The sequence below is a fragment of the Pseudophryne corroboree genome, chromosome 6 (genome assembly GCF_028390025.1).
Source record: "Pseudophryne corroboree isolate aPseCor3 chromosome 6, aPseCor3.hap2, whole genome shotgun sequence".
NCBI classification, from domain to species: Eukaryota; Metazoa; Chordata; class Amphibia; order Anura; family Myobatrachidae; genus Pseudophryne; species Pseudophryne corroboree.
Genome location: NC_086449.1, coordinates 205,456,126 through 205,483,902, shown reverse-complemented (window position 1 = coordinate 205,483,902; position 27,777 = coordinate 205,456,126). Strand labels below are relative to the sequence as shown.

Sequence of the window (27,777 nt, the reverse complement as noted above, 5' to 3'; positions counted from 1 at the left end):
ATGTTGACACATGGGACCCCTTTCCCCGAATGCAGAGAGACCTCTCCGTGACAGCTGTCACTGAAAGGTCTCTTCAGCCAATCAGCGAGTGCAACGTCCTTGCACTCTGCTGATTGGCTCTGTGCGCGTCTGAGCTGTCAGCGCATCGCAAAGCCTCTCCATTATATTCAATGGTGGGAACTTTGCGGCTAGCGGTGAGGTCACCCGCGGTCAGCGGCTGACCGCGGGTAACCCCCCCCGCTGACGGCAAAGTTCCCACCATTGAATATAATGGAGGGCGCTGTGCGATGCGCTGTCTGAGTTCAGACAGCGCACAGCCAATCAGGTGAGCGCCACGTAGTAGCGCTTCCTGATTGGCTGAAGGGACCTCAGTGACAGGAGTCACGTGGGGTCCCGGCACATTCGGGGAAAGGGGTCTCATGTGTCAACATGGGACCCCTTTCAGTCCGCTGGCACGGGTTTGTCGTTTTCTTATTTTGACAAGTACGTGGATTATCTCCCGGACCCTGGATCAGGTGAGTCTAATTTTTTTCACAGGTACCCCGGATCGTCGGAGACGAGACGTGCCGGTCGGCGGGTCAACATAGGTAAGTATGTATGTGTGTCGGCAGTGTGTAATAAAGTTGTACTTGTCACGGTGTGTGTCTCCTGTTTTTTTTTGGAGTATTTTTTTCCCAGTAGAACTACAGGTACCAGCGGGCCCGATTTTCTCCCGCATGCTGGTACTTGTGGTTCTCCAAGTACCAACTTGCGGGGGAGGCTTGCTGGGACTTGTAGTACTACTGGAAAAAACAATATTCTGTCATTTTTCTCAAGGCTATCAGCCTCCCATCCGCAGCCCTTGGATGGGGGGGGGACAGCCTCGGGCTTCACCCCTGGCCCTTGGGTGGCTGGGGGGGGGACCCCTTGATTGAAGGGGTCCCCACTCCCCCAGGGTACACCGGCCAGGGGTGACTAGTTGGATATTTAATGCCACGGCCGCAGGGCACTGTATAAAAGTGACCCCCGGCTGTGGCATTATCTGTCCAGCTAGTGGAGCCCGATGCTGGTGTAAAAAATACGGGGGACCCCTACTCTTTTTGTCCCCCGTATTTTTTGCACCAGCACCAGGCGCAGAGCCCGGTGCTGGTTTTAAAAATACGGGGGATCCCCTGTCAATTTTTCCCCCGGATTTTTAAAACCAGGACCAGCTCGAAGAGCCCGAGGCTGGTTATGCTTTGGAGGGGGGACCCCACGCCATTTTTTTCCGTTTTTTCCCCGTTTTTTTAAATGGCAAAATCCGGCAAATCGGCCGTTTTTCGCCCGCGGGACTGTCGAATCCGTTTTTCATTGAATATGGTGAATTCCGGCAGCCACCTGCCGGAATTCACCTGTCGAATTGTGTCGAATTAAAAAACGGCGATAATTTGCCGCGATTCGCCGCTAATTGCATATACCTTTATGTCTTTTGGAGTGCCGGTATAATTTTTTAAATGTTTTTATATATATATATATATATATATATATATATATATATATATATATATATATATATATATGTGTGCGTGTGTGTGTGTGTGTATGTATGTATGTATGTATGTATGTATGTATATATATATATATATATATATATATATATATATATATATATATATGTGTGTATATAATTAATATAAAATAAAAAGAGAGAGAATGCAGCGCCACTAGTGGGGTTAATACTCCAAGAATATTTAAAAAAACACTCCCAATTATCATAGGCGTCAGCGGTCCCTTAAGTATACAGTAATGGTAAGTTACTGAAAAATGTGTATGGCGATGTGGTATATAGGGTTCAAGCGACCAATGGTGTTAAAGTATCTAAACTATACATATATATATATATATATATATATATATATATATATACCATGTACGTGTAAGTAAATGAATAGTACTTTATTGTAACACAACCTCTATAAATAGTTGGTTAATATTTATAAAGTTACATATAAATATAAAAAGGGAGAGAGAGGAATATCAAAAACCTCCACTAAAAACACAGGTGTAATAATTAAAATAGTAATAAAAATAGTATTTAGGAGAATCTTAACTCAGTTGGTAGGAGGTCATAGAGGGAGAGCCCAATATATATAATATCCTTATGAATATATTACTTTGTAATAGTAGTAGGTTAAATTAGATGTTAGCGGTACTCATTGTGAAAAATCATAATATAAAAGTGTGTATATGTATGTGCATATATATATATTATTGTTTATGAATGTTTTATTGATGAACATGGGGACATGTTGGTTGCCTTAAAAGGGAGACATTTCTAGAAACCTCTCCCCTTATGCATACTGTGGAGGTACAGAGTATAAAGGAGGCAGCCCAAGGAGAGTGACCGTTGAAAGAAAAACCTTTGAACTGACTAGAGGGAGTGGGGAGAGGGAAAGCTGTCTGGTGGAGGCCCCCTGAGACAAGTGCGTCACAACCCGACACAAACAGTGACAAGGGGCCGAGGCTATTCACCCCTCTACCAAGCTGCTGTTAGTAGGGGGAGGAGATCTTAGGCAGTTCCGCTGAGCAGAACACCTGTCTGGCAGCAGCTCTGGACTGTTGCTGAGAACAGCAATGGGGGAGAAGAGGATCATAGGAGGAGACACAGGTACCACCTGGCAGGAGTGACGGAGGCAGGCCTTGGAGAATAACATGGCAGAGGAGGCAGCTGCTACGTCTGGCTGAGGAGGAGACTGAAATCGGAGCTGTCAGTCACTAATGGTGCTGCATTCAAAGTGGGCTTTGGAAAGTAACACACCGGTTAGAGAGTGATCACAGAACATCCTTAATCCGCAGCCCTGCAATTTATATAAGGGACACTGACAGACCGCAGCTGAGGATATCACACGGCAGAGATAGTTTGCTTAGCTGCTAAAAACCCTTCTACACAATAATATCTACCAAAGTGTGTACCTGCAAGAAGTAAATGAGAACTATCAAGGCATGTAATTATAAACCCCCTGCATGAAGAACTGCTTTCAAGGATAGCCCCACTCATAGTGAAGCTGTATCAAACAAGCTAATAATAAGAGCAATCTAAAAACAGTAGCGTGATAGAATATTACCCTCACATTTACTGTACCTCATAACTACTCCCCACCTCATACTACAGTAGGACAATAACTCCTGTCCATGAAATACAGAACCTCATTACGCCTCACCATCAGTAATTATACTTGGTTTATAATAGGTAATAGGAGGATTCTGGGTGTAAATCAACACCAGCTCTTGTTTATATCCTATGTGCACCAGCGTTTAAACACTGGTCAGTATCCACATAAACCTGGGCAATAGGTGTTAATCTACCAAACTAATACATCATGTTTGGGCACCGGTACCATAACTCTGTTGTATTTAGCACTGTAGGTAATGAGGTATGACCTATGTATTTGGTTTGGTATACATTGTAAACTCTTAATACTTAATTGCTAAAAGGTTATAAGGGGAGTAGAAGACTGAGGACTCTGAACTTTGGGTGTTAGAGAAAAGAATTGTAAACCTAAGGTAGTGTTATGTGCGGTACAGGTGTAACAAGAGGGAATAGTATTAAGTCAGGAAAGAGAGAGTTCAATTAGATTACTGTTTAGGAATAACATTTTCAGTGTATGTAAGCATTTGAAACTATTCTATACCCTCTAATAACTTCCTCCTAGGAATCTACCATTGGTCTGCTTGTGCATCCTGTTACATAAATATTCATCCTGTGTTCAAATTCTTTTGTAATATAAAGGAAGTTAATTCAGTTGCATGTGTTATGTTCTTATGGCTAAAAGATTGTTTAAAATTCCACCATGAGTAAAACCCTGGTGGGACAATTCAGAATTTTTCAGTTTAGGTGGAGGCACCAGTTGGGCAATTAATACATTGCCCTTGCAGTCATTAACCCTTAATTCATGCTGTGGAAACATTAATCGGAGCTCAAATCTAAAAAGCTAGAATGTCTTATTCACGTTGTGCCAGAAGATGGCAGTGCATTCCATGATATCTGACGGAATTATATATAATATTCCACGTCATTTTTTTTTTTCAGGCTGCAAATATACCAGTTAATTTAATCTCACAATAAACTAGTACAGTAGTTATAAGACTTTTCCTTATAGATGTTAGTGACCCACCCCTTTTAAATTTAAACCATGTTTTTTGGAGTCCTTGTTCATAAAATGAACATGGAGACAATAGTTAGTGAATCCATATGTTTAAAAAGCCTCGCGTCACCGTGATGTCACCTTATTGCTGTCCCTATCACCTTGTTTTTGTTGTCATACAGCGTGTTGGTATGGCTCATGGGTTTCATTGTGGAATGAATGTCCTCATGTATTTTATTGACATCACTAATCGGAGGCATTCTGAATGGCTAACATCATACAGTGGGTGGTGTATTGTGCACAGGATAAAGTTACTGTGTCCCATAACGAGCAATCTGATTGTTATATATATAATATACACATACATACATACATACATATATATACACACACACACACACACACACACACACACACACACACACACACACACACACACGTCCATAAATATTGGGACATCAACACAATTCTCATATTTTGGGCTCTATACACCGCCACAATGGATTTTAAATTAAACAAACAAGATGTGCTTTAACTGCAGACTTTCCGCTTTAATTTGAGGGTATATACATCCAAATCAGGTGAACGGTGTACAAATTACAACGGTTTCTATATGTGCCTCCCACTTTTTAAGGGACCAAAAGTAATGGGACAAACTAAACAATCCTAAATCAAAGTTTCACTTTTTAATACTTTGTTGCAAATCCTTTGCAGTCAATTAAAGCCTGAAGTCTGGAACGCATAGACATCACCAGACGCTAGGTTTCAACCCTGGTGATGCTTTGCCAGGCCTCTACTGCAAATGTCTTCAGTTCCTGCTTGTTCTTTTGGGCATTTTCCCTTCAGTTTTGTCTTCATCAAGTGAAATGCATGCTCAATCGGATTCAGGTCAGGTGATTGGCTTGGCCATTGCATAACATGTCACTTATTTGCCTTAAAAAACTCTTTGGTTGCTTTCGCAGTATGCTTCGGGTCATTGTCCATCTGCACTGTGAAGCGCCGTCCAATGAGTTCTGAAGCATTTGACTGAATATGAGCAGATATTATTGTCCGAAACACTTCAGAATTCATCCTGCTGCTTTTGTCAGCAGTCACATTATCAATAAATACAAGGGAACCAGTTCCATTGGCAGCCATACATGACCACGCCATGACACTACCACCACCATGCTTCACTGATGACGTGGTATGTTTTGGATCATGACACAGTTCCTTTCCTTCTCCATACTCTTCTCTTCCCATCACTCTGGTACAAGTTGATCTTTGTCTCATCTGTCCATAGGATGTTGTTCCAGAACTGTAAAGGCTTTTTTAGTTTGGCAAACTCTAATCTGGCCTTCCTGTTTTTGTGGCTCACCAATGGTTTACATCTTGTGGTGAACCCTCTATATTCACTCTTGTGAAGTCTTCTCTTGATTGTTGACTTTGACACATATACACCTACCTCCTGGAGAGTGTTCTTGATCTGGGAAATAATTCTTATGCCATCCACCACAGTTGTTTTCCGTGGTCTTCCGGGTCTTTTGGTGTTGCTGAGCTCTCCGGTGCGTTCTTTCTTTTTAAGAGTGTTCCAAACAGTTGATTTGGCGACACCTAATGTTTTTGCTATCTCTCTGATGGGTTTGTTTTGATTTTTCAGCCTAATGATGGCAGCTCTTTGGATCTCATATTGAGAGTCGACAGCAACAGATTCCAAATGCAAATGTCATACCTGGAATTTACTCCAGACCTTTTACCTGCTTAATTGATGATGAAATAACGAGGGAATAGGCCACTCCTGTCCATTAAATAATTTTTTAGTCGATTGTCCCATTACTTTTGGTCCCTTTAAAAAGTGGGAGGCACATATAGAAACCATTGCAATTCCTACACCGTTCACCTGATTTGGATGTAAATACCCTCAAATTAAAGCGGAATGTCTGTAGTTAAAGCACATCTTGTTTGTTTAATTTCAAATCCATTGTGGTGGTGTATAGAGCCCAAAATATGAGAATTGTGTCGATGTCCCAATATTTATGGACCTGACTGTATATATATTATAGGGTACAGTAGTACACTGTGGTTCTCCACATAGTAATACGATTAAAGGAGGATATTTAGTGTTTTGTTGCTAAAGAGCTCCGAGTAGAGTGATAATGGGTTCCTATGTTGGATGGCTTAAGTCTTGTCTCCATTAGCCATGTCCTGTCTGTATTGTGTGATGTAGGGAGGGAAGTGCTTCTGGTGGTGAAATATTGGGAGAAGTAGCATTTGTGTAGAGAATGGCTAGATATGTGGGTTGTGCAGGCTGTGTTCCTTCTTATATGGTATGGCTGTAAAGGTGTTAGGTCAGTAGTCCCTAAATGGATTGTGTTGGGGGACATGGGCAGACTAGATGTGCCAAGTGGTTCTTATCTACAGTTACATTCTATGTTTCTGTGTTTGGGGCAGGAGGACATGTGGAATGTGGGTGGTGGATAAGATGCACTGAATGGAAAGTAGTGTGACTCTTGTACATGTAGTTGGGATGGCCAACATGCCTTGAGATAACATGTAGCAATCGCATGTAAATCATCCGGTAATTAGTGTAGCTATCAGAAATAAGCATGCAATGGTGGCATATTTCTCAGTGACCGCATCGAAAACATGGATCGTTTCCAACCACTGGTTACTAATTGCCATCCCTAGCGTGTACATGGCAGGTTAATGATAATGAACCATGTGATAAGAGTAAAGCAAATATAATGGCTCAGTTTTTGTATATATGTCATACATACTACTTCCCATATTCATCATATGTATCTCACAGTATTTCTCTATCCATTTACACAGTATGACGACTCCCTAGCCTCATGCGTCCCTACATTGCTTGGGACCTTACATGACCCCACCAGGTGTTTGTATTTAGCTTCTAGTATTGGTGGCGATAGAGTTACATAGATTACTGTTGCATTTCATCCACATGTCCTCCTTATCTGCACTTGTTTCAGTATTACCTCATTGTCTTCTCCAATATCTGTGTTCTCTAATTGCTAGCAGGTAATTGCTGAATGTGTTCTATTATGGTTTCACTTCAAACAACTCATTAATCCAACTATAGTCAGATAATAACAGATTGTGATTGCCCTCTTCCTGTCTCACCATTTCCATAAACTACAGGGGCAAGTTCCCTGTAAACTGAACATGTTGTACCAGGAGACCCTTAAATAATGTATGTTGTATTGTTTGGAAAGCAGACAAGCCACAGAGGAGCATGTTACCTAAATTCCGTAAACCATCTATGCCAGACCACAGGAAATCCACTGATCGGCAAATGTTCTGACACGTGCTTTCTCTTAATGAGGACGTGAAGGCAAGAGAGGACACGGTGGGGTGGGAAGGCCTGTTATGTGAATTTGTGTAATGTAATATGTCATGCTGCTTTTTGTAGCTTGTCTGCTGTTTCCAGGGTGGGCAAAACAACTGTATACGACGGCAAATAAAATAACCATAAAGGCCAGAGAAAAGTAGTTCCTCTTAACTCATTAGAATATGTTGTGAAATCTGCCTAATCCCGTGTTACAGATATGTCCTTTTGCATTGCGACTTCAGTCACACCAGATAGCCCCTCTCGGCGCACCGTGCCCTTGGTGAGTCGGAAGTGCCGAGCCTCTTTCTTGCTCAAAATGTGCATTTTATTCGCATAAATGAAACTGAGAGCAACGAAACACTGCTAGATTACATGGATTAAATTGATGTGTACCATTTGTACATTTGCGTGCCACGGAGTCTGAATCTGTGTACAGAGCGCTACGATGAGAGCAGCCATGTTGATTCTCACTCAGAGTACCGCTGTGCTTCAGCTGCAGTTTTGTACGTGTTTAAAACTAATTCCTGTGCAGTTAATGTTACAGGGGCATTACAGTGTGTGGCATAATGTGTAATGGGCATTGTTTGGCATAATGTGTAAGGGGCATTACAGTGTATGGCATAATGTCTAATGGGCATTATGATTTTTGGCATAATGTGTAAGGGGAATTACAGTGTGTAGCATAATGTGTAATGGGCATTACGATGTTTGACATAATGAGTAAGGGGCATTAGTGTGTGGCATAATGTGCCCATGCCCCTATTGTCATGTAGCCACTCCTCTAGTTTTGTGTGACCATGCCCCCTCATGACGCGTGACCACACCCATTTTTACTATCCGTACCACTAAGAAGAAATTTCTACTTGCACCACTGGTTATTTGTACCGCAGAGAGAGGGGCCCCTACAAACTAACCATGTGACACAATTCATTCCAATTAACCCTCTGTTATTATATTTGCACACTATGCAACCCCTTCCTTGTGCTTCCCCAGTTATACAAATCCAAACTTGTTAGTGGTAATACTGTATTGGAAGGTTGTCAGTGTGATTGCATAAACTGAGCTAATGGGGTAGATTCAGTAGTTTGTTGGCGCCTGCAGCTCCTGTCTTAACTGAAGTGAGCTATTCAATTGGTAACTGCTGATGGGAGCAAAAACCGCAGGAATCCATATTTCTGCTCGTGCCCTCCTAAGGGTGGTTAACAGAAATCGATGAAAAGCCCATGGTTTGGGCACTCTAACCAGTACTTTAGATGGTTTTGCCACGTTGCCGGCTAAATCCTTGCTTTTAGACACGCACAGATCTGCGTTGGACGCCCACTACTTAGGGCACCTAAAAAACTATTCAGTTCCCCACCCCCTCCCTATGTACTCCTAGCACACTGCTATATGTAGAAACTTCTGTATGTCATATCTGTATAAAAAGTTAGTTTTTATGTTCTCCCTTATTGTCAGTGGGTTTTGGTGTCATAACTTCATTTGGATATTTGTGTATTACATGGAATAAAAGTGTAAATGTCAAATCTCCTAACATCTAGATGCCTGCTTTTATTAAGGCACATTAGAAAGTGACCAATAACTAGGAGAGCCAATGTAGTGTCGATACTTAGACCAATGGGCAACCATGATGGTTCAGTATCGTTCCATTATTTATAATATATTAAGACAGCCCATTGTACAAGGTCTAAGCAGTATTGGAGGTGAATTATTTAATATATGAATAATATAATTAGAATAGAATTAGAAAGTAGCTATTTTACCATTGTGTTGGTTTTTTTACCTGCTAAATGCAGAATTTAAGAATATAATAGAAGACTCAATACCAAATGTTGGATGAAAACAAAAGTTAGTGGTGAAAATGGTGGTATTCATTCCCTAACAGAACTTTTTTTGTGTCATATGTCTGTACAGCGGACCCTACAGTAAAGGACCTGATCGGGGGCTTTACGGCGTTGCATTATGCTGCCATGCACGGACGAGCACGGATCGCACGCCTCATGCTGGAGTCTGAGTACCGCAGTGACATTATTAATGCCAAGAGCAATGATGGCTGGACGCCGCTGCACGTGGCTGCCCACTACGGCAGAGATTCTTTTGTCAGGCTGCTACTGGAGTTTAAAGCAGAGGTTGACCCATTAAGTGACAAGGGAACAACTCCACTGCAACTTGCCATCATCCGGGAACGATCCAGCTGTGTAAAGATCCTCCTGGACCACAATGCCAACATTGATATTCAAAACGGGTTCCTGCTACGCTATGCTGTGATCAAAAGTAACCATTCGTATTGTCGCATGTTTCTGCAAAGGGGGGCCGATACGAACTTAGGGCGGCTAGAGGACGGACAGACACCACTTCACCTCTCAGCTCTGCGGGATGATGTCCTGTGTGCCCGCATGCTGTACAATTATGGGGCGGACACGAACACTAGGAACTATGAGGGTCAGACCCCTCTAGCTGTATCTCTAAGCATCTCTGGAACTAGCCGGCCTTGCCTGGATTTCCTACAGGAAGTAAGAAGTAAGTAACCCTATCAGTACAGCTGACACAACAAAAAATTATAATAAAGATGTGGGGTTAAATGTAATAGTCTGCAGGATTTTGTGCAAATCTGAATGGATTTTTAAAACTGCAATCATTTACCCAGCAAAACCAACCTGTTTATGATCGCTGCTTTAAAAATCCTGAACTTCCTTCTTCTCACAGGCTATTAAATGTAGCCTCTGACGTGGCAGTGCCATACAGATGTGTGTAGGAGTTGTATTATATTAGAAGATGATGAAACTCTCTCCAATGTATATTTCTCTAACGTCCTTGAGGATGCTGGGACTCCGTAAGGACCATGGGGAATAGACGGGCTCCGCAGGAGATAGGGCACTTTAAGAAAGCTTTGGACTCCGGGTGTGCACTGGCTCCTCCCTCTATGCCCCTCCTCCAGACCTCAGTTTTACACTGTGCCCAGAGCAAGATGGGTGCACTGCAGAGAGCTCTCAAGAGTTTTCTGCCTAGAAGCATTTTTGTCTGGATTTTTTTTTTCTACCTTTTACTACTTTTTCACAGGGAGCACTGCTGGCAACAGGCTCCCTGCATCGAGGGACTGAGGAGAGAGGAGCAGACCTTCATGTCAAAGATAGGCTCTGCTTCCACGGCTAATGGACACCATTAGCTCCAGAGGGGGTGAATGCAGGTTCTTACTGGGCGTCCACCCCCGGAGCCGCGCCGCCGTTCTCCTCACAGAGCTAGAAGTACAGAAGACAGAAGTCGTCAGGCGGCAGAAGCCTTCAGCTTCACTGAGGTAACGCACAGCACTGCAGCTGTGCATCATTGCTCCCATACACCTCACATACTCCGGTCACTGTAAGGGTGCAGGGCGCAGGGGGGGGCGCCCTGGGCAGCAATATAAACCTCTGCATAGCAAAAAGACTATATACATGTACAGGTGGGCTCTGTACATGTATAAAAAAGAGCCCCCGCCATATTTTACTAAGTTTGAGCGGGACAGAAGCCCGCCGCCGAGGGGGCGGGGCTTCTCCCTCAGCACTCACCTGCGCCATTTTCTCTCCACAGCACTGCTGAGAGGAAGCTCCCCGGACTCTCCCCTGCTTACACACGGTGAAAGGGTGCTTAAAAGAGAGGGGGGCACATAATTGGCGCTTTACATATTATACAGCGCTGCTGGGGAAAAACATTTTGTGTTGGTTTTCAGGGTTATTGCGCTGGGGTGTGTGCTGGCATACTCTCTCTCTGTCTCTCCAAAGGGCCTTGACAGGGATACTGTCTTCAGGAAAGGGGTTCCCTGTGTGTGTGTGTGTGTGTGTGTGTGTGTGTGTGTGTGTGTGAAGTGTGTCGGTACGCGTGTGTCGACATGTTTGACGAGGAAGGCTCGCTTAATGTGGAGGGGGAGTGCTTGAATGGCAGGTCGCCGTCGGCAACGCCGACACCGGAATGGGTGGATATGCTGAATGTCTTGAATGCAAATGTCAATCTATTGCATAAAAGATTAGACAAGGCAGAAGCTAGGGATCAGTCAGGTAGCCAGTCCATGCCTGTCCCTGGGGCGCCAGGTCCTTCGGGGTCTCAGAAGCGCACCATATCCGAGATCGATGACACAGATACCGACACAGATACTGACTCTAGTGTCAACTATGAAGATGCAAAATTACAGCCGAAGGTGGCTAAGGGTATACGGTACATGATTATTGCCATTAAAGAGGTTTTGCATATTACTGAGGAACCCCCTGTCCCTGACACGAGGGTACACATGTATAAAGGGAAAAAGCCTGAAATCACTTTTCCATCCTCATTTGAATTAAGTGACTTGTGCGAAAAGGCTTGGGAATCTCCGGATAGGAGACCATAAGTTCCCAAAAGGATTCTCATGGCGTATCCTTTTCCACAAACTGATAGGATACGTTGGGAATCTTCGCCAAAAATTGACAAGGCGCTGACACGTTTGTCCAAAAAGGTGGCACTGCCTTCTCAGGATACGGCTTCCCTCAAGGAACCTGCTGATCGCAGGCAGGAAATTACCTTAAAGCACATTTACAATCATTCCGGTACTATTGCTCGACCGGCTATGGCGTCGGCCTGGGTTTGTAGTGCGGTTGTGGCATGGGCAGATTCCTTATCTACAGAAATTGACACCTTAGATAGGGATGCCATTCATATGACCATAGAGCATATCAGAGATGCTGCCTTGTATATGAGGGATGCTCAGAGAGACATTTGTTTATTAAACTCCAGAATAAATGCTATGTCTTGTGGACCCGACAGTGGACGGGAGATGCCGATTCAAAGCGGCATATGGAGTCCTTGCCTTATAAAGGGGTGGAGCTGTTTAGAGGCGGCCTCTCGGATCTTGTCTCTACGGCTACGGCTGGTAAGTCAAATTTCTTACCTTATGTCCCCCCGCAGCATACAAAAAAGGCACCTCATTATCAAATGCAGTCCTTTCGTTCCAATAAAAACAAGAAGGTACGTGGATCATCCTTTGTTGCCAGAGGGAAAGGCAGGGAAAAAAAGCTGCACACAGCTAGTTCCCAAGAGCAGAAGTCATGACGCTGGGGCTTTCTGAGGGGAGGCAGATCTGGTGGGGGCTCGTCTTCGGTTTTTCAGCCACGTCTGGGTTCACTCGCAGGTGGATCCCTGGGCATTAGAGATTGTTTCTCAGGGATACAGGCTGGAATTCGAAGACTTGCCTCCTCGCCGATTTTTCAAATCGGCTCTGCCGGCTTCCCCGTCAGAGAGGGAGCTTAGTGTTGGCAGCAATCCAAAAATTGTATATTCAACAGGTGATTGTCACAGTTCCTCATCTCCAGCAAAGAGAGGGATATTACTCAACCCTGTTTGTGGTCCCGAAACCGGACGGTTCGGTCAGACCCATTTTAAACCTGAAATCTCTGAACCTGTACTTGAAGAGGTTCAAGTTAAAAATGGAATCACTCAGGGCGGTCATCGCCAGCCTGGAGGGGGGGGATTGGTTAGTGTCCCTGGACATAAAGGATGCTTACCTTCATGTTCCGATATTCCCCCCGCATCAGGCGTTCCTGAGATTTGCAGTGCAGGACTGTCACTACCAATTTCAGACGTTGCCGTTTGGGCTTTCCACGGCCCCGAGAATTTTCACCAAGGTAATGGCGGAAATGATGGTGCTGCTGCGCAGGCAGGGGGTCACAATTATCCCATACTTGGACGATCTCCTCATAAAGGCGAGATCTCGGGAGAGGTTGCTGGACAGCGTGTCCATGAAGACGTTGCAGATACACGGCTGGATTCTCAATATACCGAAGTCCCAGCTAGTCCCTACAACGCGTCTGACCTCTTTTTGGGGCTGATTCTAGACACAGACCAGAAAAAGGTTTTTCTTCCGATCGAAAAGGTTCAGGAACTCATAGCCATGGTGAGGAACCTATTAAAACCAAAAAAGGTTTCAATGCATCATTGCACGCGGCTCCTGTGGAAGATGGTGGCTTCCTACGAGGCCATCCCTTTCGGCAGGTTCCATGCGAGGACTTTTCAATGGGACCTCTTGGACAAGTGGTCCGGGTGCCATTTACAAATGCATCAATGGATCACCCTGTCTCCCAGGACCAGGGTATCTCTCCTGTGGTGGCTGAACAGTGCTCACCTACTAGAAGGTCGCAGGTTCGGCATTCAGGACTGGGTCCTGGTGACCACGGACGCAAGCCTCCGAGGCTGGGGAGCAGTGACACTGGGAAGAAATTTCCAAGGTCTCTGGTCAAGCCTAGAGTCTTGTCTCCACATCATCGTCCTGGAGTTGAGGGCCATATACAATGCCCTGCGTCAAGCGGAGGAATTGCTTCGGAGAAAACCGGTTCTGATTGAGTCAGACAATGTCACGGCAGTGGCTCATATAAACCGCCAAGGCGGGACAAGGAGCAGAATGGCCATGGCAGAAGCGACCAGGATTCTACGCTGGGTGGAAGGCCATGTAAGCGCGCTGTCAGCGGTGTTCATCCCGGGGGTGGACAACTGGGAGGCGGACTTCCTCAGCAGGCACGACCTGCATCCGGGAGAGTGGGGACTTCATCAAGAAGTCTTCGCACAGATCACGGATCGTTGGGGACTGCCTCAAATCGACATGATGGCATCCCGTCTCAACAAAAAGCTAAAGCGGTATTGCGCCAGGTCAAGGGACCCTCAGGCGGTAGCGGTAAACGCTCTGGTGACACCTTGGGTGTTCAGATCGGTCTATGTGTTTCCTCCTCTTCCTCTCATACCCAAGGTGTTGAGAATAATACAAAGAAGCAGGGTCAGAACAATACTCATTGTTCCGGATTGGCCACGGAGGACTTGGTATCCGGAGCTGCAAGAGTTGCTCGCAGGGGATCCGTGGCCTCTTCCTCTAAGGAAGGACCTGCTGCGGCAGGGGCTTTGTCTGTTCCAAGTCTTACCGCGGCTGCGTTTGATGGCATGGCGGTTGAACGCTGGATCCTAGCGGAAAAAGGGATTCCGTAGGAAGTCATTCCTACCCTGATCAAGGCTAGGAAAGACGTGACGTTAAAACATTATCACCGTATATGGCGGAAATATGTTTCTTGGTGTGAGGCCAGAGCTGCTCCTACGGAGGAGTTCCATTTGGGCCGTCTACTTCACTTCCTTCAAACAGGAGTGACTTTGGGCCTAAAATTAGGGTCCATAAAGGTCCAGATTTCGGCCTTATCCATTTTCTTTCAAAGAGAATTGGCCTCTATTCCTGAAGTACAGACCTTTGTGAAGGGAGTGCTGCATATTCAGCCTCCCTTTGTGCTTCCGGTGGCGCCTTGGGATCTTAACGTGGTGTTACGTTTCCTCAAGTCACCTTGGTTTGAACCACTCAAAACTGTGGAGTTGAAATATCTAACGTGGAAAGTGGTCATGTAGTTGGCGTTAGCTTCGGCAAGACGTGTTTCCGAATTGGCGGCTTTATCACATAAAAGCCCATACTTGGTTTTTCACGTGGATAGGGTAGAGTTGAGGACTCGCCCTCACTTTCTGCCAAAAGTGTTCTCATCTTTTCATGTGAACCAACCTATTGTCGTGCCTGTGGCTACACGGGACTTGGAGGATTCCGAGTCCCTGGATGTAGTCAGGGCTTTGAAGATTTATGTGACCAGGACGGCTAGAATCAGGAAGACTGAAGCTTTGTTCGTTCTGTATGCGGCCAACAAGGTTGGCGCTCCTGCTTCAAAGCAGACTATTGCTCGCTGGATCTGTAACACGATTCAGCATGCGCATTCTACGGCAGGATTGCCGTTACCGAAATTGGTTAAGGCCCACTCCACTAGGAAAGTGGGCTCTTCTTGGGCGGCTGCCCGAGGGGTCTCGGCATTACAGTTGTGCCGAGCAGCTACTTGGTCGGGGACAAACACCTTTGCAAAGTTCTATAAGTTTGATACCCTGGCTGAGGAGGACCTCCTATTTGCTCAATCGGTGCTGCAGAGTCATCCGCACTCTCCCGCCCGTTTGGGAGCTTTGGTATAATCCCCATGGTCCTTACGGAGTCCCAGCATCCTCAAGGACGTTAGAGAAAATAAGATTTTACTTAACAGTAAATCTATTTCTCGTAGTCCGTAGAGGATGCTGGGCGCCCGTCCCATGTGCGGACTTCTCTGCAAGACTTGTGTATATAGTTATTGCTTACATAAGGGTTATGTTATAGTTTTTCGGTGGAACCGTGGCTATGTTGTTGTTCATACTGTTAACTGGGTAAGTTTATCACAAGTTATACGGTGTGATTGGTGTGGCTGGTATGGATCTCGCCCTTAGATTTACAAAAATCCTTCCTCGTACTGTCCATCTCCTCTGGGCACAGTTTCCCTAACTGAGGTCTGGAGGAGGGGCATAGAGGGAGGAGCCAGTGCACACCCAGAGTGCAAAGCTTTCTTAAAGTGCCCTATCTCCTGCGGAGCCCGTCTATTCCCCATGGTCCTTACGGAGTCCCAGCATCCTCTACGGACTAAGAGAAATAGATTTACCGGTAAGTAAAATCTTATTTTAAGTGTCAGTGTGTGTCATCCCAGTTCTATTATTGCTACTCTAGAATAAGTGACTCTAAAGGCCAGTACTCACTGGCAGATGTGGGGAGAGATGTGTGCTGAGCGAATCACATCTCTCCCCCCCGTTCAGCACAGCGCGATGTGTGCGGGGGGGCCGCTCATTTCACCCAGCGGGTGAAGTGAGCGACCTACTAGATTGGCCTGCATGCAGGCCAATCTAGCGATAGCGATGGGCGGGGCTGCACATCGCTATTGCTGTGAGGGGTACACACGGAGAGATCACTGCTTAAAATCTAAGTAATCTAGTCAGATTGCTTAGATTTTAAGCAGCGATCGCTCCGTGAGTACCCCCCTTTAGGTATGCTACGACGTATACACTGTAAAGCTGTTTAATCTGCAATGTTAAAAGTCTATTCAAATCCCTGAGCAACGACAGCACAGAGAGAACGCTCTACACCCCCCTTCTATAATTACTCAAACAAAAAACATGTACAGCATTGTGTTGTAACTTTGTCTCTATAGGGGTAAAAAAAAGTCTCATTCAATGTGGGGAATTCAATTGTTTTGTGAGCACCCAAATGTAATTGGCACCCACAGTAGCTATTAAACTCCCCCCCCTTCTCCCACTTACTGGGCATGCATGTTCTGTGTGTGTGCCCATTAGTGCTATTCAACCCCCCTTCCCCTGCATGCGCGCCCAAATGGAGCAACAATTGGCTTGCTCTGTTGGGCACCATCTAGTGGCAGCCAGGACGAACCACAATTGAATTCCCCCCCAAAGAGTGTACAGATTCAAGCTACAGTTTCCTAAAGCGTTTAAATGTCTGAAATGGTATGCATTCTTACCTGTGTTATAATTTTATCGTTCATGTGCATGGAATCCGTGCATAGCAAATCGTCCACACACTTAAACAGTTTAAACTAAGTCTTCTGTGTAAAATTTGAGTATCCATTAGCTAGATGACATTCCATGACAAATATAAGTCACATCATCATCTCCGTAATAATGAATAAAGGTCTGCTGGTTTCTCACCACTCAGAAAGTAGTACCAAGTTGCTGGGTGGCTGTCTGTACATGAGTCTCACTCTTGCCACAAGTTTTAGTCCCTTATTTCTTCTTCAGGGTCCATAGGGATCCACAGGGATTACCATGGAGTATAGTTAAAGCTTTGAAGTCCCAGGATGGTTTGGTCCCTCCTACCCTATACCCAGCCAGAGGCCAGGCAGCTTTTGTAACAGGGGCTGTTTTTAAGCAGCCTCAGCATTTTTTTATGCTTTCTATTAATTTGTAGAATAATTGTCTTCAGAGCAGGCAGCGCTAGGCGTCCTATAGCACTCGCATGCTATGGCTTTGTCAACCTCCCGCCGGCGCCACAGCACTGGTAAGCGATCCAGTGATTACGGCAGTCGTCACTGGAGCTCCACTAGCACGCTCGGCTGCACCCTGGGTGCCCAGAGGGACACGAGAGGGACAGGTAAGGCGACTCCCTGCTCACGGGGAATTGCGTGTAGTGCAGCCTTTTATCTCAGGTCCGGAGACCACCAGAGACAGCTGATGTGGGAATCCAGTTCGTCCGCAATCCCACTAGGCCACATGAAATGGCATTGGGGACTCTTTAGAGGCCATTATGCCTTGGTGGATAACGTCAGCATAGGGGGGAGGTGTGCTCTCCCCCGATGGCCCCTCCACTGCTCAGAGCGCAATCCCTCATGGAAGCTTCTCGCCTCTGAGCTGTTCCTCTCCACTCTCCTCCCCGAGTGAGACACACGGCAGCCATTTTATGAGCAGGTCTGCAGCAGCAAGGTATCAGGAGTCGGGTCCAGTCTCCCTGTATACCTCTCCCCAGGGCCAGGTTATACAGCGCTGATCCTATGAGTAGTGGATTTATTGCCCATTGCAATTAATTATATGCATTGTATGTGACTTTCCCTGACTTCTACTGTCAGTTATCTCTACCCCTGCTACTCCTTTCTCAACACAAAATACCAGGTGTATAGGGGTTCAACTGAGTTGTACCTCACATTTACTTGCATCAGGCTATACACTCACTGTGTGCTTATTGTACTGTTATTACTATATCCTTCAGAGGCAAAGGTAAAACGAAGGCTGGGGCTCCTGTGCTGGTTACATGTAGATCCTGTTCGGCGGGCTTATACCCTCAAGACCCTGTACACGACGGGCTTCACCAGCCCGTTCCACCAGCACCTGTCCAGGAACCACCTTGGGTGTCTTCCTTATCTCAGGTCAAGATGCAGTTAGTGGACTGCCTGTCAGCTCCCACTCTGCCTCCTACAATGGGGTTTCCAGAGCAGTTGCAACCTGCTTCTAGTCCCTCCTGTGCATCCTCCCTGGATGGATGTTTTTTCCCACTGTGTTCAGAATCTTGCTCAGACATCTGCCGCCGTGCAGTAAATGTTATAGAGTGACAGACAGCAGCCAAAGCGCATAGGCGGGCTGTACCATCATCACTGTCTACGCAGCTTTCATTTTCTGAAGCATCATCTGAGGAAATTGGCCATGCAGATGTCTCTCTCCCAGAATCCCCCTCAGGTGCAGAGGAACGACATGCTACTGTGGAAGTCCCCACCCTTGTTCGGGCAGTTAAATCCATTCACGGCTGAATTCCATTTGTCTGATCAGCTTACTGAACTCATGTGTGAAGCATGGCTTGCTACTAGCAAACTTGCGTCTTTTTATCCTCTCCCAATGGGAGAGTGTGTTAAGTGGGAGGTTCCCCCTATGGAGGATTTTCACCTATTTAGGAGCTCTACATGACGTATACCAACAGTGTCCTCACTCGAGGATGCCACAGATTGAAACATTTAAAATAGTCTCAAATCTGTCTATTCACATACAGGCGATATTACACCTATGGCCTCAGCCTAGGTAGCAAAGGATATTGGACGCGCTGAAGGACAGCCTTTCATCAGACGCTACCAGAGAACAGCTAGCCCACATCTTCCATATTAGAGAAGCAGCCTCTTATCTGGGAGAAGCAGTGTTGGATATGGGAGCCCTTGCTTCTAAAGCATCAGCGACCTCTGTTGCTGCCTGAAGAATCCTATGGCTTCGGTCTTGGAAGGCGGATACGGATTCAATAAAAGCACTCGCTGGAGACATATTGTTCGGCTCCGTGTTGGATTAGATTGTAGGGTCATTCCATATCAGTTCACACAGGCATGACACCCACTGACTCAGAATTTCATGATACTTTGTACACTTGATACTACCACGTAGCTACTAACCAGTGTCAAATATTTCTTCTTTAGGCCTCACAGTTTTTAAGGTATAGGGTGTCAAAGTTTTGAAAAATTGCTTGGAAATGCCACTACTGATGCTACTTTTTTTTTTTTTCCTGAGGTGTATCCGGAAAAAATGTAACATCTCAGTGCCTAATCCACATATAAAAAAATTGGTTAAATTAGCATTATCAACCTAAGGCAGATGAGTTATGTTTGTTAACTCATCTGCAGCCTGATTTCCCCATTTTCACCTACACTTTTCACAGCAAGAATTTTCACGCAAATCCTATTTTTGTGAATTTTTTTAAGTTGCACCTATTCAATTCCAAAATCACGAAAACAAAGTTCTTAGGGTGGAAATCAATTGTTTGAAAAGTCGGTTGGTTGTCTGTTTTTTGCCCTGGCAGGCAAAATTATACCTAATGGTAGGCAGGCAATCAAAATCCCATTATTTTTCTTTCATAGCCTACTTTAAGGTTCAATTTAAACACAAAAGTGGTATGATAACTCATCTGCCTTAGGTTGATAATGCTAATTTAACCCACTTTTTTTTTTTTTTTTTTTGCACCTAAAAAATTAAGTATGAAGTTAATGAATGTATAATGATCTCTCTGAGTCCGGCAAGATTGATGAAACATTTTTTTACTGGAATCTCCATATTTTGATTGACAAAGGGGCACAATTTCAAAGTGATAGGTGGATTAGGCACAGAGATGTGAATTGTTTTCAAGATACACCTCAGAAAAAAACAGAGTATCAGTAGTGGCATTTCCCAGCAATTTTTTAAAACTTTGGACCCCCCCCCCTATATTAAAAACCTTGATTGACCTGGTAATTCATAGGGCTCAAGGTAAAACGTGGTGAAAGTTATAACGGGATGCTAATCCATGTACTCTATGATGTTGTAGTCAAACTGTGATAAAGGGCGAGGAATAGGTTTAAAGTTTTTCTCAAAATAGTAATTTGCCCAAAGTACCTAGTATTCCCAGGTGGTCTAACATCCAAGTACTTACCAGGCCTATCCTGCTTAGCTTCCGAGATTGGCCAGGATCGGGCGTATTCAGGATGCTATGGCCGTGGGCAGCTATTTGAAGAGTATGGAAGAAAGAATTATAACCCACTTCTGCTTTCTGTACTTTGCCTGGGTCCAAAATATTGGAACATTGACCCAAGCTATTATTATTTGCTGTTGTTATTAATTTTATTTATGTCTAGTTGGTGCGGAATTAAAAACCCTTCTTTTGGCACTTAAGTTTATCTAGGTGCCCAGGTTTCGCATGGAAACTCTCCACATCATTGTCCTAGCATTGGAGCCTGGGGATTTTATGGCATCTCTAGACATTCAGGATGCGTTCCTGCATGTGCCTATTACTCCCAGTCATAATCAATTCCTCAGATTTGCTGTCCTTTAACGACATAACCAATATTAGGCGCTGCCCTTCTGTGTTTCTAGAGCCCCTTTGGTCTTTACCAAAATAATGGCAGTTATGGCGTCTCAGCTCAGACATCTGGGAGTAAGAATCCTTCCATACCTGGAAGACCACCTGTTATTGGAACAATCTCAGGAAGTACTCCAACACCATCTTCAGCTGACCATTGCCTTCCTACAGGAACAAGGCTGGCTCATCAACTGAAAAAAGTCCTCCCTGTCTCCTCAGAGGATGTCACATCTCGGAACACTCCTGGATTCTCAGGTATAGAGGATCTTCCTGCCAGCAGAAAAAATAATGGCACTTCACCTGCGCATAAGCAAATTGCTTCAAAGACGGCGAGTGTCCATCTATTCTGCAGTGCTGTTTCTGGTGTCCATGGTCTTCACCTTCAACATGGTGGAATACGCCCAGTTTCACTCCAGACCTCTTCAACACCTGATCCTGTCCCAGTGGAACGGGTAGCATCATCTGATCTGTGTCCAGACGATTGTCCTCTAGCCAGAGGTTCTGCTTTGCCTCTGGTGGTTGCTACACACGTCTCACTTGAACAAGAGTCATCCCTTCTGGATTCCAGATTGGGTGCTCCTCACTACGGATGCCAGCCTACATGGGGGGGCACATTGATCGCTCAACATTCCTCTTGGGGTCATTGAACAACCCGCAAGAGTCGCCTGCCCATCAACATTTGGGCTGAATACTGGGAGCTAATTCTGGCACAGGGACTTCACAAGGGCCAATGTTGACAAGTCCAGCTCGACAACGCAACTGCGGTGGCCTACCTCAACCATCAAGGAGACACACAGAGTCGGGTGGCTGCCTTCTATGGGTTCTTTTTTTTACTCTTGGTCGCTGCTTCCTTTCTCTAATTTGGGGGTGTTTGTTGTGTGTACCGTTCTTCCTTCGCCTCTCTACTGCTCCTGCCGTGGGCTTCACAAAAACTGTCTGGCTTTTGGCTGCGGTGGGGTATAGGGAAGGAGGGACCAAAGCATCCTGGGACCTCACAGCTTTAACTGTTTGGTGCCCGGTCCTCTCCAACCACCTACACCCCATGGTAAACTCTGTGAATCCTATGGACCTCAAAGAAAAAGAGTTAACAAGGGTAAGCCTACTTAACCCTCATTTTACCCTGGTTCTTAAGAAAACACCAGTGACACCACATGTCGGACTCATTACCAAGATTAAAATACATTTGAGAAAAAGTTGTTGTTTCTAGGTATTTTTTTTCTCGTTTATCCCAGACTGAATTACATTATTTAACATTGTAAGTCTGTTCTTCACATCCACTTATCTGTTGCCCTTTTCAGTCACACACACACACACACACACACACACACACACACACACACACACACACACACACACACACACACACCACTATGATTAATCTCCTGGCCAATTATCTTAAATAATGCAATTCAGTTATGAGTGCAATGCATTTTAAAAACTGTCCTTTGAACCACTGAAGGACTGCAGGTAATTATTATTATTAATATAGGTTGAGTATCCCTTATCCAAAATGCTTGGGACCAGAAGTTTTTGGGATATCTGATTTTTCCGTATTTTGGAATAATTGCATACCATAATGAGATATCACAGTGATTGGACCTAAATCTAAGCACAGAATGCATTTATGTTTCATATACACCTTATACACACAGCCTGAAGGTCATTTTAGCCAATATTTTTAATAACTTTGTGCATTAAACAAAGTGTGTGTACATTCACACAATTCATTTATGTTTCATATACACCTTATACACACAGCCTGAAGGTCATGTAATACAATATCTTTAATAACTTTGTGTATTAAACAAAGTTTGTGTACACTGAGCCATCAGAAAACAAAGGTTTCATTATCTCACTCTCACTCAAAAATTCAGTATTTTGGAATATTCCGTATTTCTGCAGCGGGGTACACTGTGTTCCACAGGGAATACATTAGGGTGTAGAGATGGATCTTAATCCAGAGGCACCAACAGGCTAAAGCTTTAGACTGTCCCAGAATGCATTGCGGGGCCTCCTCTATAACCTTGCCTCCAGGAACTGTGAGCTCAGTTTTAGAGTTGGTGCCTGCATGAAGCAGGTCACTTAACAGGTGGGCTGCGCTAGGCAGCCCTGAAAAAGCTTTTTAGAAGACTTCAAGGGTTGCAGCACTTAATATGTCAGTGTGACATACTATGCTGCGGCTCCATCACCTCCCCAGCGGCGTCGCATACTCCCGCTGGTTCTGTTCCGGTGGAGGCGCTCCGGTTCCTAGGCACACCACCGCAGACGCTCTTCTGGATCGCGTGGCTGCTACTAAAGGAGGAGGTAAGAGGGTCCCCCAGGCGGGACCCGCCATTAAATTGCATTCCGGACGCGGTTTAAAGAGACGAATCGCAACGCTGGTGTGGACACTATGACAGAGCAGGGACCACACTATATACACCAGGGCACAGGAGCACAGGTCGGATAGTAAAATATCCACTTTAATAAGGCTCCATAATACCCGGTGGTGAGGCCCAGCATAGGGGAAAAGGCGCTTGACCTCGTAGCCCGTCCCCCAGCTCTGGGTGCTATTTACTGCTGGTGTTCCCGCCCTGGAGCTGCCTCACACTTTCCCTCGCTCCCTGACTGAGAGTCTGGGTGTCATCTTCTCACAGTAGCTGTGACTGGTCTCCGGGGCTGCAGGGCAAGGTCTCCTCTGTAAATCCGCCTGATTCATCAGCGCTGTGATTTTACAGACACTTAAGTACTCTACATGTCATTTTAAGACAGTGTTCGTTAAGAACAAGTGTACCTCTACCAGAATATATTGTACGAGTATTCTGATATATACATCTGGTCTTGGACCACGCATTGTTTTATTTATTTTTATATATATATATATATATATAGTCAGTCTAATACGGGCTGGCACTCTCTCCAAATGAAATTAAACACGACCCAGGTGCCTCCTGAGATAGTCTTGCGACTGTATGTAGCAAAGAAAGGCAGTGGCACTCTCCGGTTTTACATGAAATGAATCCAGGACACGGCGGTCACTGCTTAGAGTACAACGTTTCGATACTCTAAGCAGTGACCGCCGTGTCCTGGATTCATTTCATGTAAAACCGGAGAGTGCCACTGCCTTTCTTTGCTATATATATATATATATATATATATAATAAAAATTTTTTACTAATCCACTGCAGTTTTATTGTCTGACTAAAATAATTATCTGCATTGTCACTATGTCTGTGTGTGCCTGTATCTGCTGCGTGGATTTCCCATCAGTGCAGCTATAGCTATCATTGTATTTTGTACCTCACTATGACTGTGTGTGCCTGTATCTGCTGCGTGGATTTCCCATCAGTGCAGCTATAGCTATCATTGTATTTTGTACCTCACTATGACTGTGTGTGCCTGTATCTGCTGCGTGGATTTCCCATCAGTGCAGCTATAGCTATCATTGTATTTTGTACCTCACTATGACTGTGTGTGCCTGTATCTGCTGCGTGGATTTCCCATCAGTGCAGCTATAGCTATCATTGTATTTTGTACCTCACTATGACTGTGTGTGCCTGTATCTGCTGCGTGGATTTCCCATCAGTGCAGCTATAGCTATCATTGTATTTTGTACCTCACTATGACTGTGTGTGCCTGTATCTGCTGCGTGGATTTCCCATCAGTGCAGCTATAGCTATCATTGTATTTTGTACCTCACTATGACTGTGTGTGCCTGTATCTGCTGTGTGGATTTCCCATCAGTGCAGCTATAGCTATCATTGTATTTTGTACCTCACTATGACTGTGTGTGCCTGTATCTGCTGCGTGGATTTCCCATCAGTGCAGCTATAGCTATCATTGTATTTTGTACCTCACTATGACTGTGTGTGCCTGTATCTGCTGCGTGGATTTCCCATCAGTGCAGCTATAGCTATCATTGTATTTTGTACCCTAGGGGACTAGGTGCGTCAGGGTCTCGTATATAGTGCTGCACAGTATTTGCCGTTAAGTGTATTCTACTGTGTACTCAGTCACATCATACCCGATTTAATCGCTGGTGTTGTGTACTGTGTATTCAGTCACATAGTACCGGATTTAGACGCTGGTGTTGTGTACGCTGTCACATACTAGTTGATTTATTCTCAGGTATTGTACTCTGTCTGACTGTAGCGTACTCATAAGCTCTGCGGTTGCATTCACTAAATGTCTTAACACAAAGGGCGGGAAATCCACGGACGCTCCTGTATCATGCAGCGCATGCGCCAGGGATTTGCCTGAGGGGGAAGCTTTAAATGATGGTCTGTGTAATATGTGCCATACATCTCCCAGTCACTCCGCAGCTCCTGTAACCAATCAGGAGCCACCTTGGCCAGCGTTCTCAACTATGCTCAATACGCTTGTCACATGCCTTACACCCCCTATGGGACCTCCTGTGCCATTGCAGCCACATATTGTCCCTCTATGGTAAATCCGCCTTGGGTGGATGATTGTCTACCCAGTTGCAGCAATTGAATCAATCTTTGGTTAAACAAAAAACCTACCCCACGTTCCTCTGGGGTCAAGGGGTCATCTAAGCGGGCCACTTCCTCCAATCCACTAATATATCAGATGATACTTCTGATGAGGATGGGGAGTATACTGATCCGTCAGACACTGATACAGTTGCTTCTGATGAGGAACCTACAACTCAGGTTGATGTCCCTGACCTAGTGGAGGCTATTAAGCTGATTCTACAAATCGATGATGATGTAGATACCACTATTGCGTCTAAGAAACCTGATAAGTTTAAACGTCAGAAGGTAGCTAAAGTAGTCTTACCGCATTCTGACCATTTAATAGACATACGTCAGGAACCCTGGTCTTCTCCAGGAAAGAAATTCTCCCTTTCTAAAAAGATGCTAGCTCGTTATCCTCTCCCTGCTGAGTTGTGTAACAAGTGGGAAAATTCACCGCCAGTGGATTCCCATGTCACCCGTCTTGTGGTGTCATCTACGCTGCCTGTCACCACTGTCACCTCACTGAAGGATCCGACAGATAAGCGTGTGGAGGGATGCCTGAAGTCTATACTCCCTTACAGGTGCTGTACATAGATCCACTATAGCGGCGGCCTGGGCCGCAAAAGGAATTGAAGCATGGTTTCAGGCAATAGAGGATGAGCTGCCTCAGGATATATCTGACACTGCCATATCGGTCTCATATTACCACTGCATCCCAATATATTCAGCACGCGTCCTCTGAGACAGGTGTAATGGCGGCCAAGGCGTCGACTACGTCCATCCTGGCTCGCCGAATTCTGTGGTTGATGTCATGGAAGATGGACCTGGACTCCAAAAAGACCTTGGAGGTACTTCCTTTTAAGGGAGACATCCTATTTGGGTAGGGGTGGGCAAAATACGGCCCGCTGGCCGGATGCGGCCCGCAAACCGATCCTGCCCGGCCCACTGCCTCCCACCAGTGAGCAATGACAAGCGGCCCGACTGGCTGAGCTGCTTGTCATTGCTCTGCACTGCAGTACCTCCAAGCTGCCGACGGCGCCTCTTTCCCCTGCTGCGTTGTAGCAGCCTCCTTCTCCCGCCTCCAGAGTCCCCAGTGACAACGGCTGTGTTCAGCCAAAAAGGGGCGGAGCCACGTGCCGATGGGGGGCGTGGCTACATTGGCCCTCAGGGGGCGGAGCTACACGGGACAAGAGCCAGACAGACTGCTACAGAGCCATCCTTCCTGCCACTGCCAGCCAGATCAGTAAATTAATGGGAAAAGTGAGAGAAAGAAAGGGTGTGTGTGTGATAGTGTGAGTATATTTGTGTGTGCGGGCAGTGGCGTCAGACTGTTTTTAGGTTTGGGGGAGAGATCTTTAGCTCTCGCTGTACCAACCCCTCCCGTGTTCTGTCACGATGTCACCCCCGTGTTCTGTCACGTGTAATCCCCCGTGTTCTGTCACGTGTAATCCCCCGTGTTCTGTCACGTGTAATCCCCCGTGCTCTGTCACTGTGTCACCCCCCCGTGTTCTGTCACTGTCACCCCCCGTGTTCTGTCACCGTCACCCCCCCCCGTGTTCTGTCACCGTCACCCCCCCCCCCGTGTTCTGTCACCGTCACAACCCCCCCCCCCCCCCGTGTTCTGTCACCGTCACCCCCCCATGTTCTGTCACTGTCACACCCCCCGTGTTCTGTCACCATGTCACCCCCACCGTGTTCTGTCACCGTGTCACACCCCCCTTGTTCTGTCACCGTGTCACACCCCCGTGTTCTGTCACCGTGTCACACCCCCGTGTTCTGTCACCCTGTCACCCCCACCGTGTTCTGTCACCGTGTCACACCCCCCGTGTTCTGTCACTGTCACACCCCCTCCCCGTGTTCTGTCACTGTGTCATACCCCCCGTGTTCTGTCACTGTGTCACACCTTTCCCCAGGGGCCATAAGACACTGGATAATTTGCTTGCTGCACAATAATTATTCTAAATAAAATGTTAATGTGTAAAAGTGGACTCTAACTGCCGTAAGGTGTAAAAGGGGGCTCTACCTTCCATACTGTATAAAAGGGAGCTCTACCTGCCGTAATGTGTGTAAAAGAGGCTCTACCTGGTGTAATGTGTGTAAGTGGCGCTGTGTGGCGCAATTTGAATAATGGAGACTATTGTGCAGCCTAATATGAATCTGTATTATTTTTTGCCCACACCACTTCCACATGAAGCCACGTCCCTATATTTTTGGCAAGTGGGGGGAGCTGCTAATTTGTATGTGGCCCTCGGATACTGACAGGAAATGTCAAGAGGCCCCTCAGCTGAAATAATTGCCCACCCCTGTATTTGGGGAATATCTGAATAATATTGTGACTGACTTAGCGGCTGCTAAGACTGCATTTCTCCTGAATTCTAATCCTTTTACACAGAAGACAAAGAGTACCACTTTTCGTTGCTTTCGACCTCAAGGGAAAGCAAAGGGTCAGACATACCCGAGACAAGCTCATGCTCCCAAAACAAAACAATCCAGGGTGGGAGGCCGACTTCTGCAGTTCACCCAGGTCTGGTTAAAGACCACTTCAGACGCATGGGTGCGAGAAGTCGTCTCTCACGGGTACGCAGTCTCTTTCAAGAGACGTCCCCCCTCTGCACGATGGTTATCCTTCGGACCCGCTGAAGGCGCAAGCTCTTGTTGTGCGTTCCCTCCTGCATACAGGAGTAGTAGTGCCGGTACCCCTGTCCCAGAGAG

General features: G+C 45.8%; 1 protein-coding gene across 7 annotated transcripts in view; it reads left to right on the top strand.

The window, feature by feature from the left end:
- The window catches only part of ASB7 (ankyrin repeat and SOCS box containing 7), an 86,840-nt gene that overhangs the window by 27,574 nt on the left and 31,489 nt on the right, over nt 1-27,777 (top strand). For all 7 annotated transcript variants that reach the window (XM_063925666.1, XM_063925667.1, XM_063925662.1 and 4 more), the window contains one exon: nt 9,343-9,948. In XM_063925666.1, coding sequence (XP_063781736.1) covers nt 9,343-9,948 — 606 coding nt within the window. The remainder of the gene's footprint in view (nt 1-9,342; nt 9,949-27,777) is intronic.